At 42.4% G+C, this 16,050-nt stretch overlaps 1 protein-coding gene across 1 annotated transcript in view; it reads left to right on the plus strand.

The window, feature by feature from the left end:
• The window catches only part of DOCK3 (dedicator of cytokinesis 3), a 1,414,611-nt gene that overhangs the window by 416,595 nt on the left and 981,966 nt on the right, over nucleotides 1-16,050 (plus strand). The window contains exon 3 of the mRNA XM_086938817.1: nucleotides 1,370-1,410. Coding sequence (XP_086794943.1) covers nucleotides 1,370-1,410 — 41 coding nt within the window. The remainder of the gene's footprint in view (nucleotides 1-1,369; nucleotides 1,411-16,050) is intronic.

Genomic DNA, 16,050 nt, shown 5'->3' on the forward strand with positions numbered 1-16,050 from the left:
TGGGCTATAAGGCTATGTTAAAACATTAGAATGTTGAGCGCTCCATTGAAAACAGTGGCGTGCTCCGGGTTTCTGATGGCGGGTAGGAGCTTGGAGCTTCAACATTCCAATGTTTAATGAAGGTCTCACAGAGCTTGAGGGGATTTCAACTCTCTCAGGCTCCGTGAGGCTGTTGTTTTACAAATTAGAACATTTTGCCCTGTAGGGGCGGAATGTTCTGGTAGCCTTAGAGCCCTCTGTAGCAGGCTCTACCGGTTATTAATTGCCCACTCCCTAATTAAAGGCCCTCACCTTCGGCTCAGGCCTTTTATGCTGGAGCGGGCCTTTTAATGGCTGGTAGAGCCTGCTAAAGTGGGTTTTAAGGCTAAATTAGAACATTGGAATTTTGGGAGGTCCATGGAAGACAATGAAGTGGCTTTGAGCTTACAATGGTTGGTATAAAACTTCTGCTGCAACATTCTGGTGTTTGTCTGTCTGTTTTTCCCCTTTCAGCTTAGAACATTCTACCCTCAGTGGTAGGAATGTTTTCCTTGCCTTATAGCCCTTCGGCCTCAGTCTATACTGGTTGTTAAAGGCCCTCTCCCTCGCCTGCTGCTCGAGCCTATATCTCGGGTTCAGGACCTTTAGCAAGCAATATAACCCTTGGCAGTGGGCTATAAGTCTATATTATCATTGTTCTTGAGATTATTCAGGAGAATTTCCTATGAGGGCAGATGTTTGCTGACTGTCCTATTGTATTCGAAACAGTGTTTTGTGTTGACCAGCGGGAGCATTCTCTTCATTAACAGCAATAAAATATGGTATCAAAACATTTTGGTCAGGCAAGAGGAGCAGAAAACAACCACAGTGATAAATATTGAGATATGTTTAGGAGGAATGTTGTTAAGGTGATACAGTTAAGGTTGAGCAGTTATGCTGTGGGTAGGGGAATTTCAGTGGTCCTTTGAAATATTCTCCATAGGGGCCCATTGTTTCACCTTGTGCCGCAACTGTGAAAGTAGTGAACAGTAATTTGGTTTGTACATACACAGCCAGCAAAGACAACACAGACTGACCAACCTGCCCTACACAAACTAAATCTACCACAGTGGCGTAGCAAGGTGTAGGGGGGGCGTGGGGGCGGTCTGCCCTGGGCGCCTAAGTTTTGAGGGTGCGAGTACCCCCCTCCTTCCATGCATTTGCTGCGGGCAGCATGGCAGGAATATCACACCAGCCCCCGGCCACTCTAACGGCCACGTGGGGCAGGAAAGGCAGGGACTGCACGGGCGGCAGAGGGGCTAGCTATGCCACTGATCTACCATGACAGAAAAAACTGCCAAACATGTTTGTTTTCTTTCTAAGTGATGTCTTTCCTTCTGCTTTTTTCCAGGCTGGTATCGAGGGATTTCGATGAAGAAGCCTAACGTCAAGGTAACGATTAGCACACTAAATACCCCTTTCATTCATTGATTCTCGCTGGCTTAGTTCATTACTGTGCTTTTTCATTAGGAACTTCTGTGCTGCCTTGTTCTTTCATCATTCTGTAAGGCGTAAAACGTCTATGTCGCCAGTTGCAAACTGTGAGTCTGTGAAGAGGGAATTGGAAGAGAACAGAGGAGTTGAGTAAAACCTTTAAGGTTTCAACCCATAAATTTGTTTTCATGTCCACAGGGGGTGAACTTTACAGCAGCACAGTTCTAACTTGCTAGAGGGTGTCCTTGCCGTCATCGTCAGATACCTATCAAGAAGACACAATGGTTATGTCCACTGCTGCTGACTGCAACCAGGCTACCTAGGATTTGGGATTTGAAGTTAGAGGTGAATATGATCATGATTTAGAGTTTAGTGGATGCAGGACATACAGCAACATGCAACAGATATCCTGTGCCACTCTCTATAGAGTGCGTAGATAGCAATACCCTCTAAATTGGATGAATAGGACAGCCCCAACTTTTTGGGAGATGTTCCACATTCACCAAACTCTAAATCTACCACTACATCACCATAATGCGTTGCCTATTGGCATTAAACGGGACAGTATGTTGTTCATTTGTAGCAGATATCGTATTGAGAACGAGTGCTTAAAGTTTCTTGTAGCACACCATATATTGCAGCCTTCCAATCACGCCTACTTTATTGATGTTCCCTCACTTTAGAAACCTAATTGAAACACTCACCTCACCCAACATACTTCTGGTCATACAAACCATACAGTTGGTCCAAGCTTACCTTACAACAGCAATCCGCTCTTTATGAAGCAATACAGATCTTCATGGCAAAACATAGAACAGCAAACCAACCACCACCCAACACAACTAGACTCTTAAAGGATTACTGTGCATGCTGTCAATTACCCCAGATACATATTTCAAGCCGGAAAATGCACATACTTCCAGATGGCACGTAATTGATTTGGTAAATACATGTGGCTACACTCATAACACAACATTCACCAAAGAATCACACATACGAACATGTACATAAAAGCAGCATATTAACCACACTCACACTAAGGATGATCCACTCAAACAATTAGAAAATATCATTGAGTCTCAGTGGAATGCTCAAAACCAGGGCTTGAAGGTAAACAAACCCCTGCATTGCTTAGTGACCATACTAATGACTGTATAAATCACAGTAATATTACATAGCTTACACGCCTTCTTACCTCAATTATAAACTCGTTCTTTGTCACCAATGAACCCCAGTTGTTATTAATGCGTACAGTAGTTCATACACTGTGTGTTCATGGGCAATCTACGATGCGCATGCTGCTTTTGTTGCAGATTGGACAGGGTTAGAAAAAATTTCTGTTAATGAACTGCAATATAGTTTTGAAATATCATGTACTTTTATCAAAGAGGGAGCATATTTGTATCTCTATAACTCCAGCCAGTCAATTGTGATGGGTACTCGCACCCCTTACGTCAGCATACACATGCATAGCCTAAGATCTAAAGGAAAGTTCTCAGAAATATCAATATCGGCATCATGGGCCTCATTTATGAGGCCGTGCGTCGCTTTTACGACGCCGGTGCGTCACTTTTTGTGAGGCACCAGCAGCTTAAAAAAAATGTGCCTTGTTGCACCGTATTACAAAGTGACGCATCTAGGTATATGCGTCACTTTGTAAACCCCTGCGCTACATTATACCTGCGCCAGGTATGCAGGGGGCGTTCTGATGCAGGAAAAGGTCATAGAAGTGATGCAGTGAAATCTATAAGATTTCACTGTGCCACTTCTAGGACGCAAATGCGTCAATTTCTTACACCTGCCTCACAGAAGGTGTAAGACTGACGCAGGCCCTTTCACATGGGGCTTGCCCCATGTGAAAGGACACATTGCTGGAGTTGCGTTACTTTTGTGGCACACTCCAGCAATGTGTCACTTTTGCACCATACAGATACTTCAGAAATACTGGCGTATCTGTAACTCCTTGCGCAATGATGCGTCATACTGTAAATATGACGCATCATTGGTGTTGCAAGAAGTACGAAATGAAAAGTGACGCATCTCTGTTTTCACGTAGCGATGCGTCACTTTTCATAAATGAGGCCCCCTGTATTTAAGTGAGCAGTAAGGAGACGTGCTCTCTCTGAAACCTCCAGAAGGATGGTTAGGGTCTTGGACATATCCACTTCTCCTGCCAGGATAATGCAGTAGAACACAAATCCCCTAGAGAGCGCTCCACTATCTTTAAGTTCTATCAGTGCTCCCACGAATAGGAGTGTTTGCTTGGGTACTATAAACAGCATTTCTACAGTCTGATAACCCTACCTTAGAATGCAAGGACACAAGCAACCCTCTAGGAAAAACCCTATGAGTTACGGGCGATGCCCATATTCCCTGCTGTATTTACGGGTTTGTTGCTGTGCATCAGGAGAGCACGAGACCAAAATGTACTAATTGTAGACTGACGCTTCTTAAGCCTATTTTCTTTTGGTCTTAATAGTTAGTCTCTGTTGACCATTCAGAGATATGAGCATTTTTCACATTTTATTTTTTTATTTTTCTGGATGTATTGTTGTAATTCTGTGTGATCTGAGGTTGCCGTGTAGAAGTCAAAGAGACAGCATTAATAATACTTTTAGCAGTTTCCCGACTGATGACACCTTGTTACCAAAGGGGAGAGAAAGTGCCTCTTGGAAGGAAGGTAAGGGAACACCTAATGCTGGTGCCCAGAATCGTGGAAAATACACATTACTAATCAGTTCAGTTCAAAAATAATTTATTATGACCAATTGGTCTTTAAACTGCACATACCAACATTGCACAGATAAAAATACAATTAAAAATATTTTAAAACAACCTAAAACCAAAATGCATTATTTCACATAAAACGTATTTTTATAAAATCATACTGGACTCCAACCAATCTACCTAAAACTTAAATAATAAAAACGCATACGTATTAAAATTTCAACCATTCAATTTAACTCTGATTGTCCCTCCTTGGGCCCTTCTTACTATTTCCATAATTCTTAAGAAGTCTTTTGGCTTCTTGGACAAACTTCGCCAAAGCAATTTCATTGTCCAAGAACTGCATATCCATAAGAAGCTCTATTGCTTGAATCCTTGACCTTATTTCATTTTTTAGAAAAACTGGCCTTAAAATCAATCGTCGCACAGATAACAATTACTAATCCCTCAATGACATACTTCCACAATGATTACAGTGAAGCATTCTTCTCAGATTATCTACCATTAATCAGCCGTTGTTCCTTACCATCATTCGTCATCCATCATCCCTCATTCATGCTCTATCATTCATCGCCCACCATTCATTATCCATAACTCCTCGTCTATAATTCCACATCCATCAATTATTGCTCACCCATCATCCTTCACCCATCATTCCTCATTCCCTATCCCTTATCCATCATTCATAATCCCTCAGTCATAACCCCACATCCCTCTCCTCTCATCTCATCTCATCTCATCTATCGTAACATAACATAACATGTGTATTTGTAAAGTGCACGTTCACCCGTAGTCATCTTGGCGCTGAATAACAGATGTTTATTGTGACCCAACTCAATGGAACTCATTTTATTGACCTCAGATGGATGAAAGGCTGAGTGGACCCGCCTTGATTTGGACCTGTCACCATGCGGTCAAACACAGGTCCCTGAACTAGACGCATTAGTCCACTGAGCCACCAGACCTGGTTATCATCCATCTTCGATTATACCTCATTTATCATTGGTTCTTATGCATCCATCTTTCATACCTCATTCATCTTTCTTCATCCCTTTTCCCTCATTGCTCAGCCATCATTTCTCATCAAATATCACTCATTCGTCATTCAAATTCCATCTTTCTTTATCCTCACTGATCAGCCCTCCTCCTTAATCAAGTAAGATGAGAAAAATGCACATATGATGATGAACTGAAATGGACATAAAGCTGTCCCTTGTAGGACTTCTCTATGCCTCATTCATCATTGTTCACTCCTCACCCCTACCCCACCCCACTCACCGTTCCTTACATATACTTCTCCTCATTCCTCTCTATCACCTCTATAGAAAAAACAGAGACGAGTATTTGTTTTGATAATCATTCATTTTAGAAGAAGGTGCTTACCAGAATTGGATTAATGAAGAAATAATCTATGTTTATTTGTTCTTTCTTGCCAGGAATAATGGCATTTATCAATATTCTAAACTATTGGTAAAATAGGTTGGAATTTCAAAAAGTAAACTGTAAGCCTCAGGAGCGTGAGTGATACAAAACGCAGGGTTGAGGTAGGTCCTAGAAAACTTTTTCGCCAAGCTTTGGTTAATCGCTCATGATAATGATAATTTATTTTTATAAAATGCCCCATAAAATGCCCCATATCACTTCTCTGCCTCTTGTCACTGCTTTACATAACTGGCGTTACTATTATCACATTTTGTAATGCCCACTTACTGACCCCGAAAGACTGGAAGGCTGAGTAGGCATTGTTGGGGGTCACACGTGTGTCCCGTCTCACACATCAGCGGCATGTTAAGCAGCAGCAAGGCTTAATTTACTGTGGCAACTTGCTCTGTTTTCAAGTGGTATTACTACCAGTGCCCAACAGAGATCAAATGTCAATAAGTGAACAGTGAATACGGAGTGTGGCTGTCTTAGTAGGGATAATGATATTTACATCAACTATGTTGTCAATTTGCTGGCTGGATTAAAAATACAGTATTATGAGGCAGCATGCCAAATTACTATACACATGCCCGGGTAATTAAATTGAAACAGATGGCAAACCCCAATTGTATATGATGTTAAAATTAATTTACTTAAAAAAACTTAAATAATGGAAAACATACAATTTCACAAAGTTATCGCCTGCAAGGTAAAAGCACATGGTTTCCAGTAATAATTGGTCCTAAATCCAAAACAAAAAGGAGACAAAAGGCCATAGATCACTTAAATCAGCCCACTGTGTGTTCTTTATTAAACAGCCCCATCCAGTCAACATCAAACATAGATCCCATATACCATATGTTTAGTAGCTCTTAAGCCTGGGATTCTGAAATACATATAAATGTATGTTTATTGCAAATATGTTTCCTGTGGTGAAGCTTGTGTCCCAGCCGAATATATGATGTTACAACGCATGCAATTACAACGCATGCTTTTACAACGCAGTCTTTACATCGCAACTACCATTATATTGCATGATTTTACAACGCATGTCATTATAACACATTTTTTAAAACTACCATTACAACGCATTCCATTACAACGCATACCATTACAATGCTTACCATTACAATGCATAATATTTTTAGGGCAACAGTAGGGTAAGTGTTGGATAGTATAGGGGTAGAAATTACTATTCCCACTCCAGTGAGTGCAACAGTAGGGTAAGTGTTGGATAGTGTAGGGGTAAAAATTACTATTCCCACTCCAGTGAGTGCAACAGTATGGTAAGTGTTGGCTAGTGCAGGGGTAAAAATTACTATTTCCTTGTACCCAAAAACCCCTACTCACCCTAATACTAGCAAAATCTCCATTACTTACCTTATAATGCATTGTAATGGCATGCGTTGTAATGGTATGCGCTGTAATGGCATGTGTTGTAGTGACATGCATTGTAATGGCATGCATTGTAGTGACATGCATTGTAATGGCATGCATTGTGATAGCATGCGATGTAAAGGCAGTTGCGTTGTAACAGTTGCATTAAGGTAGGTCGTTGTAATGACTGCATTGTTTCCAGTCCAAGCCACTTGGAACAATGTAATCAACTGATGTAGCTTCAAGGGGTGATCCATAGTTGCATAAAAGTGTGAATGTACAAAAAAAAACATGGGCCTGATTGTAGGGTTGGTGGAGAGGGTATGTCTTTTCAAAGGCAATGGAGTGCTCTCTCCTCCATACTGAAGTTCCACCCACCTCAGTAAGAGTCGATTAGAACTGAAGAATGTCAGAAGTATGTCAGCAGTGGAGGCTACTCAGACTCCACTGCTGACATATACATCCAACAGCCCGACAGAGTAAGGCGCTTTAGAGGTTTGACCATTTGGCCACCCACCCAATATAGAGTGGGCAGTCAAATGGCCTGTTTTCACTGTCCATCACCACCAGGTGAAACATGGCAGTAAGGGGCAGTGAAATTTTGAAAATGACCCCACAGTAAGGGAAAAATATCCTATGGCAAGGAGATCATTGGTTTTATTTTTTTCAAAGAGAAAATCGAATTATTGGATTTGGGGCCAGATGTAGGTAGCCAAATACCGGTCGGTAACGGCTGAATTTGGTTGTTACCAACCGGTATTTGGAGTTTTAGATGTAGGGGGCTTGAATTGTACACATTCAGTAAATTTACCAATTCGGTAAATTTACCGATTCGGTAAAATACCGAATCGGTAAATTTACCGAATCAGTAAATCTACATGTATGTGGCACTGAAAACAGTGCCACAAGGCCCATAGGAATCAATGACAATTACTGAATCGGTAAATACTGATTCGGTAATTACCGAATCATAACGATTCGGTAATTGTTACCGAATATTTATCTACATGGCATTTACCGATTTGTAAATACCGAATCAGTAAAATTCGGTATTTACGAATCGGTAAATGCCATTTACCTAAATCTGGCCCTTTGTCTTTGAAAATAAAAAAATATTGAAGATTTGACATACAACTCCATCATATTGACAGAACCATCCATCAAACTTACTATGCATTGACAGGAACCGCAGTGAGGGTGGTTTCTGCCAATGCAAGAGATATTAACTGGACTGGCAGACATGGCGATAGAAAAATACTCCACCATGCCGATAAAACGTACTCCGACTCACCAACTTTCCCTGGGTTGTTTGGTGGTGCATTCAAGACCTTTAAAAATGACCTATATATATATTCATTTTGCATGGGGGATGATAATTCCCACTTGAGTATTTAGGTTTTTTGAAAGAAAAACAATGAGCTCGCTGAATCTGGCAGACACTTTCCGGGTCAAATGTGGAAAGGCCTGCTGGAACAGGTGGACAATGAAACTTTCTGCTTCTTTCAGAATGCCTAACATTTCTAGATTATTTCTGTGCATGCTGTTCTGTAAATCTACTTTCAACGCCAGGTCTTTAGTCTTCTCCTTTGTTTTTTGCCACTTGTAGTTCATTCCTTTAATACAGGTTGCAAGTATGTTGTTCACTCTCTGATATCCTGCCTCACAAAGGTCTAACCTGTTTAGCAATCATACAGACTGTTTATTTGAGTCTTCATATAGAGATTTTAAGTGATGCATAGTCTTACTGATATTCCTTCTGATGTACGCATAGTAAATCAAAAATTGATGCCATGGCTGGATGCTGAATGGAATGCCCTGGACCCAGGACTGAGCCATCTAGACGACTCATTACCCTGAGACTGCATCCCATTGCAGATGTTCTTCTTTTTTATGCTCACAGATTCTCACACAAATGCCACATTCATGCATGAATTCTTAAAGTTGCTTTTATCCTTGTTAACCTTTCTGTATATTCCATGCATTTTGTCATAACCTTACCCCAGTGTTTATCTGTATTTGAGTGCTCTTATAAGGAGAAAAAGGCCTCCTGAAACTCTTGAATCTGTAAGCCCCAACCCACCAAACTGCTGACTGAGCCAGAATCCTCGTCCATGGTCCCAATTATCTTAGTGTCAGAAATAAGCTCACAGAGCTGCCTTCCATATTAGAATCGTGCACTGCAGGGGGCAGCGAAGAGCAAACTTCTGCCAGCTGCATATCTGCATGATCTGTCGCTGCCGATGTTGTGGATGCCGATGTCGCTGAAGATCCATGTGTGACTCAAATAGGATACTTTAGCAGATTCTGCCTTCTGGAGGTTCTCACCGCAGCCGCACCTGATCACGGAACTGAGAGCCAATCTGACCCATCCATCCACACATAAAGACAGCATCACCAGAAGTTGTCAGGTGGTGTGATTTCAGCAGTTTTTTTGTTTACATCCAGTCATTATTTCAGAAGCATGCTAGCCAATGAACCAGTTGAAGCAAAACTGAGCAGAGGGCAGGCCACTTGCCAAGTCCCAAAGATTTGTTGGCTCAAGCAGGTCTTGTTGGTATTGTAGCAAGCATTAACATCTCCATACAGTTCTTCTAGGGGGTTCCACCTGTAATTCAGCCCACCTTTATCATGAAATTAGTAATTATTATGTGATCCTTTCAAGAGAGGTGTGAAGGTACTGAGCCTCTCCATAGCCCCGCTGGCACCTATCAGTCGGCCACCATTTTGGTGGCGGCTGAAGTTTAAGTTGCTAATGTAAGTCATATTTAGTACTGCACTGTTTTTAAAAAGTAAGTATTCTCATACTCGCTCACATAAAATGTTTTCCTAAAGGTTTCAGCATCACGGAGTGTTCTGGGGTTGTCTAAAGTATTGACATTTTTTCCAGAGGGGGCAGTGTGGGTGTCGCTGCAGTATCTTGCAAAGGTACTGACTTTGAAAATTGTCCATGTAGAGTAACTACTGACTTTCTGGCCAAGACTATAAACTCCACACGATAACCTCTCCAAAAGAGGCATAATGCAAAAACAGTAAATTCTTGTTTCATATTTACCTTGATTACATGTAATAAAACCTTAATTTAAAAAAAATTGTGTAAATCTCAGTTCCCAATATTTGTGGTCAAAAGAGCTCTAGGTACCAAAGCTTTGGCACCAAAATCTCCTTTACTTGTGGTTGTACATGTCAAATGCTAGTAGCACAAGGCACTAGCTAGCCAGCTGGCGAATTTGGTAGTCCATGACTGTAATGCTTATTTATACATCCTATGTGTTATAGACAATACATTCGAACTTATCAATTTCTAGGGCTCCCAGAGCTAGTATCTAGCGCAGACTTAACATTTCCTGGGCAGTGGCGAACATAGGCCCCTGCAGCCCCCATGGTACGGGGGGCCCAAGCACAGCACTTTGGCAGGAGTGCATCTGATTGAGCCTGGATGGGGCCCCGCCACGTACCTTGCAGGGAGGCCCCCTCAAGTTTTGTTACGCCAGTGTTCCTGGGGTATTTAAACTTATCTATATAGGACCCCAAAAACTCCAAGCTCAGAAATATTAGACCAATGCAGATGAATGAGGTCAGGTTAGGCTCTAACCCTAAGGAGCAAAAAGGATGTTGAGCCCACAAGAACAAGGAACAAACATGCTTTCACTTTTTTCATGTGGGTGGTGGACCTCTGCTTTGTGCAGTACGATCAGGGACTTCCTTAATAGATCTCGGGAATGCTTGTTCTGGAACCAAGCAAAATAAGCTACCCCAATGCTCACTCTTTGCTAGGTCAAAGCTAAAGTGTGCCATAGATTGGCAAGGTGAGAATGTCTACAAAGTAATGAAAGGGGACTGTTTGGGCAACTGGAGGCATGCTGGATGGACCAAGTAACTTCTTGAGGAGGATCATCTGCTTTGCAGATTAGTTTGTTGGACGATCCTTCTGATTTGATAGACATGTCTGGCCTATTCACTGAAAGTCACTCTAGGACAATCTCCACTAACATTTTGAGTGTTTGGCTAGGCAACAACCTCCTCAGTTTACTTCTCCAGCACACACCAATCTCACAGGACATTTCCTACAAATGTGCCAGGAACAGACTTCTCATGCCAAAAGATCCTAAATCAACAGGTAACTTCAATAAACTAATGAAGGTCAGAAGGGTATGTAGTTCCTAATAAGAAGTGTTTCCATACTCAGGTAAGTCTGGTTCCACAGTCTGCATGGAGCGTGACTCTGGAGTAACAAATGTTCTCACACACCTAGATAGGTGTCATGCTTCATCACTGGGCTTTTGCTCCACTTAGGTTCAGCGCTGCAATGCCTGATGGGAATGCTCAATGGGGGGGTCTTTTCCAGGGATCTTTTTGTAAGCCGTTAGGTGAAGTATGGGTGTGTGGGTCTTAATGTAGATTGGTGTATTCAGTGTATGGTGCACATGTGAGGTTAAAAATAGGACAGGGGGTACTACTCAAGATCATTTTAATCACCGAGTCCTTCTGCCTATTATAAAATCTGTGGCACTATCTACTAGAAATAATTATCTAAGGTAGCTTCGATAAACTCCCCAAAAAAACGAATTTCATAATTTCCATGCATTGCATCTATGGGGACAATGGTTTTGACTAGGGTAGTCATACAATCATCTGGATTGTACTGAAATTTCTTGTGTCCAGAAAGAGGGTCTGTAGTCTACTCTTGGCAAGCCATCTTCGTTTACCCACTAGGACAAGCTCCTCGTTATATTTTAGGCCGGGTGGGTAACTACTCTATGGGCTTTAGATCTTCTCTAAAATATGAACCTTTTATAGCACTATTTTTAATGTTTGCTTTTATTTTACGCTTGAATATCAAGGAAAAGAATATTGTGGCACATTAGTATTAAAGAAAAAGTACTGAGAGACAAAATATCGAAAGGTAAGTGCACTGAGGAAAGTATAGATTTACTATTCTTAACTTGAAGATATATATAACTGCCAAGGTACATAGATGTGGGAGTAGGTGTAGAAAATCTATAAATACTTTTGATATTTTGTCCCACAATATCCTGGACTCCATATTCAGGAGCCAGACTGTTGATATCCATTTTTTTTCTCAGATTTTATCTCGATCTACCATTCTTCGTGGTTGGCTCTGTTGTTTGGCACAACACTGTTTTTGTTTGTGGCTCAGAAGACTCAAATAGAGCTAAAACACCTTTATTTTATGTAACGGAATGAGAGGTAATTGATACAGAAATGCATCGCTGACAACATTTAACACATGTATTGATGGCTCCAAGTTTGGCACTTGGATAAAGTGCTGGGCACCTCCATAAAAAGATGGCTTAACGCAATGCCGCACAGATAAAGATACAACACTGCTAAGACTGGACACAATTAGTGATGCACAAGTGGTTGCAAGTAGGACTGGGAATCAAACTACTGGTACGGAGGTTAGAGTTTTAACTTTAGCTCTTTATCTCTTGGGTTAATGGCTACCTAGATTGTGCGGCAAATACAAAAAGAACAATTGATGGACAGAATGCTGAACAATGTCAAACTGTCACCCCAGTACAGAATCTGGTTCTAAATCCATCATTTTTTTTGCTCCCCATGCCATTCCAATTTAAACCCAGGCATATGCAAATCAGTCTTGACCCTGCCTTCCACCTAGATTGGGCATCTGATTCTTTGCATTCCATCTCTCAAACACAATGATGGACAATAGTCGAATTAAAAAAAAATGTTTAATGGACCTGGTCTGTGGTTTATACTTTTCTGTTCCACGTCATATGCTAAGAGTGTCACAGCAAGGCACTATTGAAGTGTTTTCCAGGAAATGTGCGAGAACTGCAGGCACAGCAGCATTCCCCTTCGCCTGCCATTTGCATAAATAATTGTCAGCTCGTTAATAGTTCATTAAGATCATTAAAAACCACATGAGAAAAGGAAACATAGCAGAAGGCATGCAAAGGGCATTTCTTGAAGCATCCAGTAATGATTCAAGCCCCACCAGGAGCCAAGGAGCAAGCAAAGGCATGAAAGGTTCTGACAAAATCAGAAAACAAAATACAGCTAAGAAGGCCTTCGGGGCAAGACTTACCACAGCTCCATGTGAACTTTGAAGTCCTTACCTGAGGAAGCTAGACACATTATAAGCAACATGGACACACTCGCCTCGATGGCTGAGCAGATGTTAGCGACTGTGGTAGTCACTGTGGCTACACATAAGTATGACATTTAAGGGATTGGTCTCAAATGCAAAGTAAGCCATTTGATATTCATCAGTACTACCTGCCTTCATAAACCTTGGTAGCTTCTAGGAAATTTCCAGAACCCAAAATATTTCATGGTCTCACCAGTGGGAAATGCAATCACGCTTACATTCTGTATCAGCAGTGACAGAACCAGGGGCGGCTCTGCCGTAATGGAGGAGTGTCCCGCCCACTGCCTAGAGCCGGCAGATGACAAATAAAATGATGATAACACAATGTTATTGTCATTTTATTTCTCGCTGTCTGAGCCAAGATGGAGACGTAGTCCAAGCAACTGGGCCAGGCCTGGCAGGGAAGAGGAGTATTGTGCACTTCTAAGTGTGCATGTCAGTTTGGTTGGCCGTCTTATGCTGGCCAAACAGACATACACAATTATGTTTCTCCAACCCAGCTGTGTTGCACAGTCTAGTTGGAGAAAAGCCACAGGCAGCCAGGCACTCTCTGAGCAGCAAACAAGGCCGCTCAGACCAATGTTGGCACTGCTCTCATATCATGAGAGCAGAGTATGGATTGGGTGGGGAGCCTTTTTCTTTGAGGCCCATCCACTTCTGGGTCGGACGACAGGAGCAACAGGGCGGCCAGCAGCATCAGCGGGAGCGGAGTGGCAGGTATGTTTTTTGTCTTCTTATTTTATTCCCCCCCATTGCCCCCCTGGCTGCCCAACCATTCTAGGTAGGCAGCAGCCACCACTGGACAGAACAGAGACAGTTATCATCTTCTGTACACCTGACCACATAAACCAGCATGTCCATCAATAGAGCAACTGAGATTTACCATCGCTCACCATACGTATGAATCCAGAGGACTTTAATGGGACTTGGCATTGTTGCAGATACTCATAAACCATGAAGCCTTCACCAAAATGGTAGAACCGGGGAGAGACAGTAAACACCAAGAGAAATGATAAAATCCAAGAAAGACTAAAAAAAACCAAGAAAGATAATAAATCACAAGTAATACACTCCTGATCCTTGAATGACACCGCCACAGTAAAGAGACTTTTGATATAGTTTATTTTATATGTCTCAACCCCATATCCAGCATTATGAAAAACAAGCAGCTTGAGAACTCTGCATTACTGACCTAGTACATCATACTCTGGGCCACTGGAAATATGCTTTTCTGCAACTGCAGCTTTTTTGCATTATTATAGATATGCTGCATCTCTATTTGCCCCATAATCCATTACGTGCTACATACACTGCAGAGCTTAACAAAAACAAATTGACTTCTTGCTCAAAGGATCAAAAGTTAATAAAAACGTGCTGCCATGGTTTCATGCACAGTGGAAGGCCCTTCACAAAGGTTAACTGGTCATCTTTCAGTTGCTTATTTCTGAAGTTGGTTGTTAAACTGGTACTGATGAGGTGCAGTCTTTGCCCAGGCAGTTTTACCATGTGGTAAAATTACAAAATAATGAAGTAATACTATCAAAAATGTGTCACATTATGTCATATTTGCCTTTTCTTGCTGCATAAAATGTGTCAGCCTTGCCACATAATTTGATGCTCCACTGCCACATAATTCCAGTGGCCCTGATCATGCTCAAAAGCTTTTTTGGCATCAGCAGAGCCAAGCAATGCCTTAGTTGACAACCACCACCAATAGTCCTTGAACTCTATGAGTAATTGCTGATATTATGAGAACAAACAGACCCTGAAATTCACTATGTCTATAGCAAAGATTAACCTCCTCAACATGGATTAGTGACTAAATCCTAAATCCTAAAATAGAATTGTGACAGCTATAAAATAACGAACCGCGCATTACCAGGATACAAGTTACTGTTTTTCATGTATTTAATACAAACCTTAGAATGAAAATACCTCCTCAGATGGCTTGATCAGGAATGTTTCTAGAATGCTGATATTGCACAGCTTCACGTGTTAAGCTCTAACACATGGTGGGGACCATTGGAATTGTGCAAGTGTGCGGCCGCTGCACTTTTCGCTTTATTATAGGTTTGCTGCATTTGCATCAATATTCATTATCTGCTGCATAATTTTCAGATTTTTACGAAAGTATGTTGCTTCTAGCGTAACCGGATCAAAAGTTACTAAAAATGTTGTGACGTGTTGCTGTGCAGCGGAAGGCACTTCACAAAGGTTGACTGTTCACCTTTCAATCAGTCTATCAGTGACACTTATAAAGCGCGCTACATACCCGTAGGGTCTCAAGGCGCTGGGGGGGGGGGGCCGCTACTGCTCGAACAGCCAGGTCTTCAGCTTCTTCCTGAAGGAGAGGTGGTCTTGGGTCAGGCGCAGGTCGGTCGGGAGGGAGTTCCAGGTCTTGGCGGCCAGGTAGGAGAAGGACCTTCCTCCTGTAGTCGCTCTTCGGATGCGGGGGACGGTGGCGAGGGCGTGGTTGGCTGATCGGAGGTGGCGTTTGGGAGCGTAGAAGTTGACTCGTCTGTTGAGGTAGCTTGGGCCTTGGTCGTGTAGGGCCTTGTGTGCGTGGGTGAGGAGGCGGAAGGTGATTCTTTTGTTGACGGGGAGCCAGTGGAGGTCTCTCAGATGTCCGGAGATGTGGCTGGTTCGTGGGATGTCGAGGATGAGTCTGGCTGAGGCGTTCTGGATCCGCTGGAGTCTCTTCTGGAGCTTGGCGGTGGTACCGGCGTAGAGGGCGTTGCCGTAGTCCAGTCGGCTGGTGACGAGGGCCTGGGTGACGGTCTTCCTGGTCTCGGTGGGGATCCACCAGAAGATCTTCCGTAGCATGCGTAGGATGTTGAAGCACGCCGAGGAGACGTTGTTGACTTGCCTGGTCATGGAGAGGGAGGAGTCCAGGATGAAGCCCAGGTTTCGTGCATGGTCTGTCGGTTTGGGTGCGGTGC

Source organism: Lissotriton vulgaris, chromosome 9, assembly GCF_964263255.1.
Source record: "Lissotriton vulgaris chromosome 9, aLisVul1.2, whole genome shotgun sequence".
Taxonomy (NCBI): domain Eukaryota; kingdom Metazoa; phylum Chordata; class Amphibia; order Caudata; family Salamandridae; genus Lissotriton; species Lissotriton vulgaris.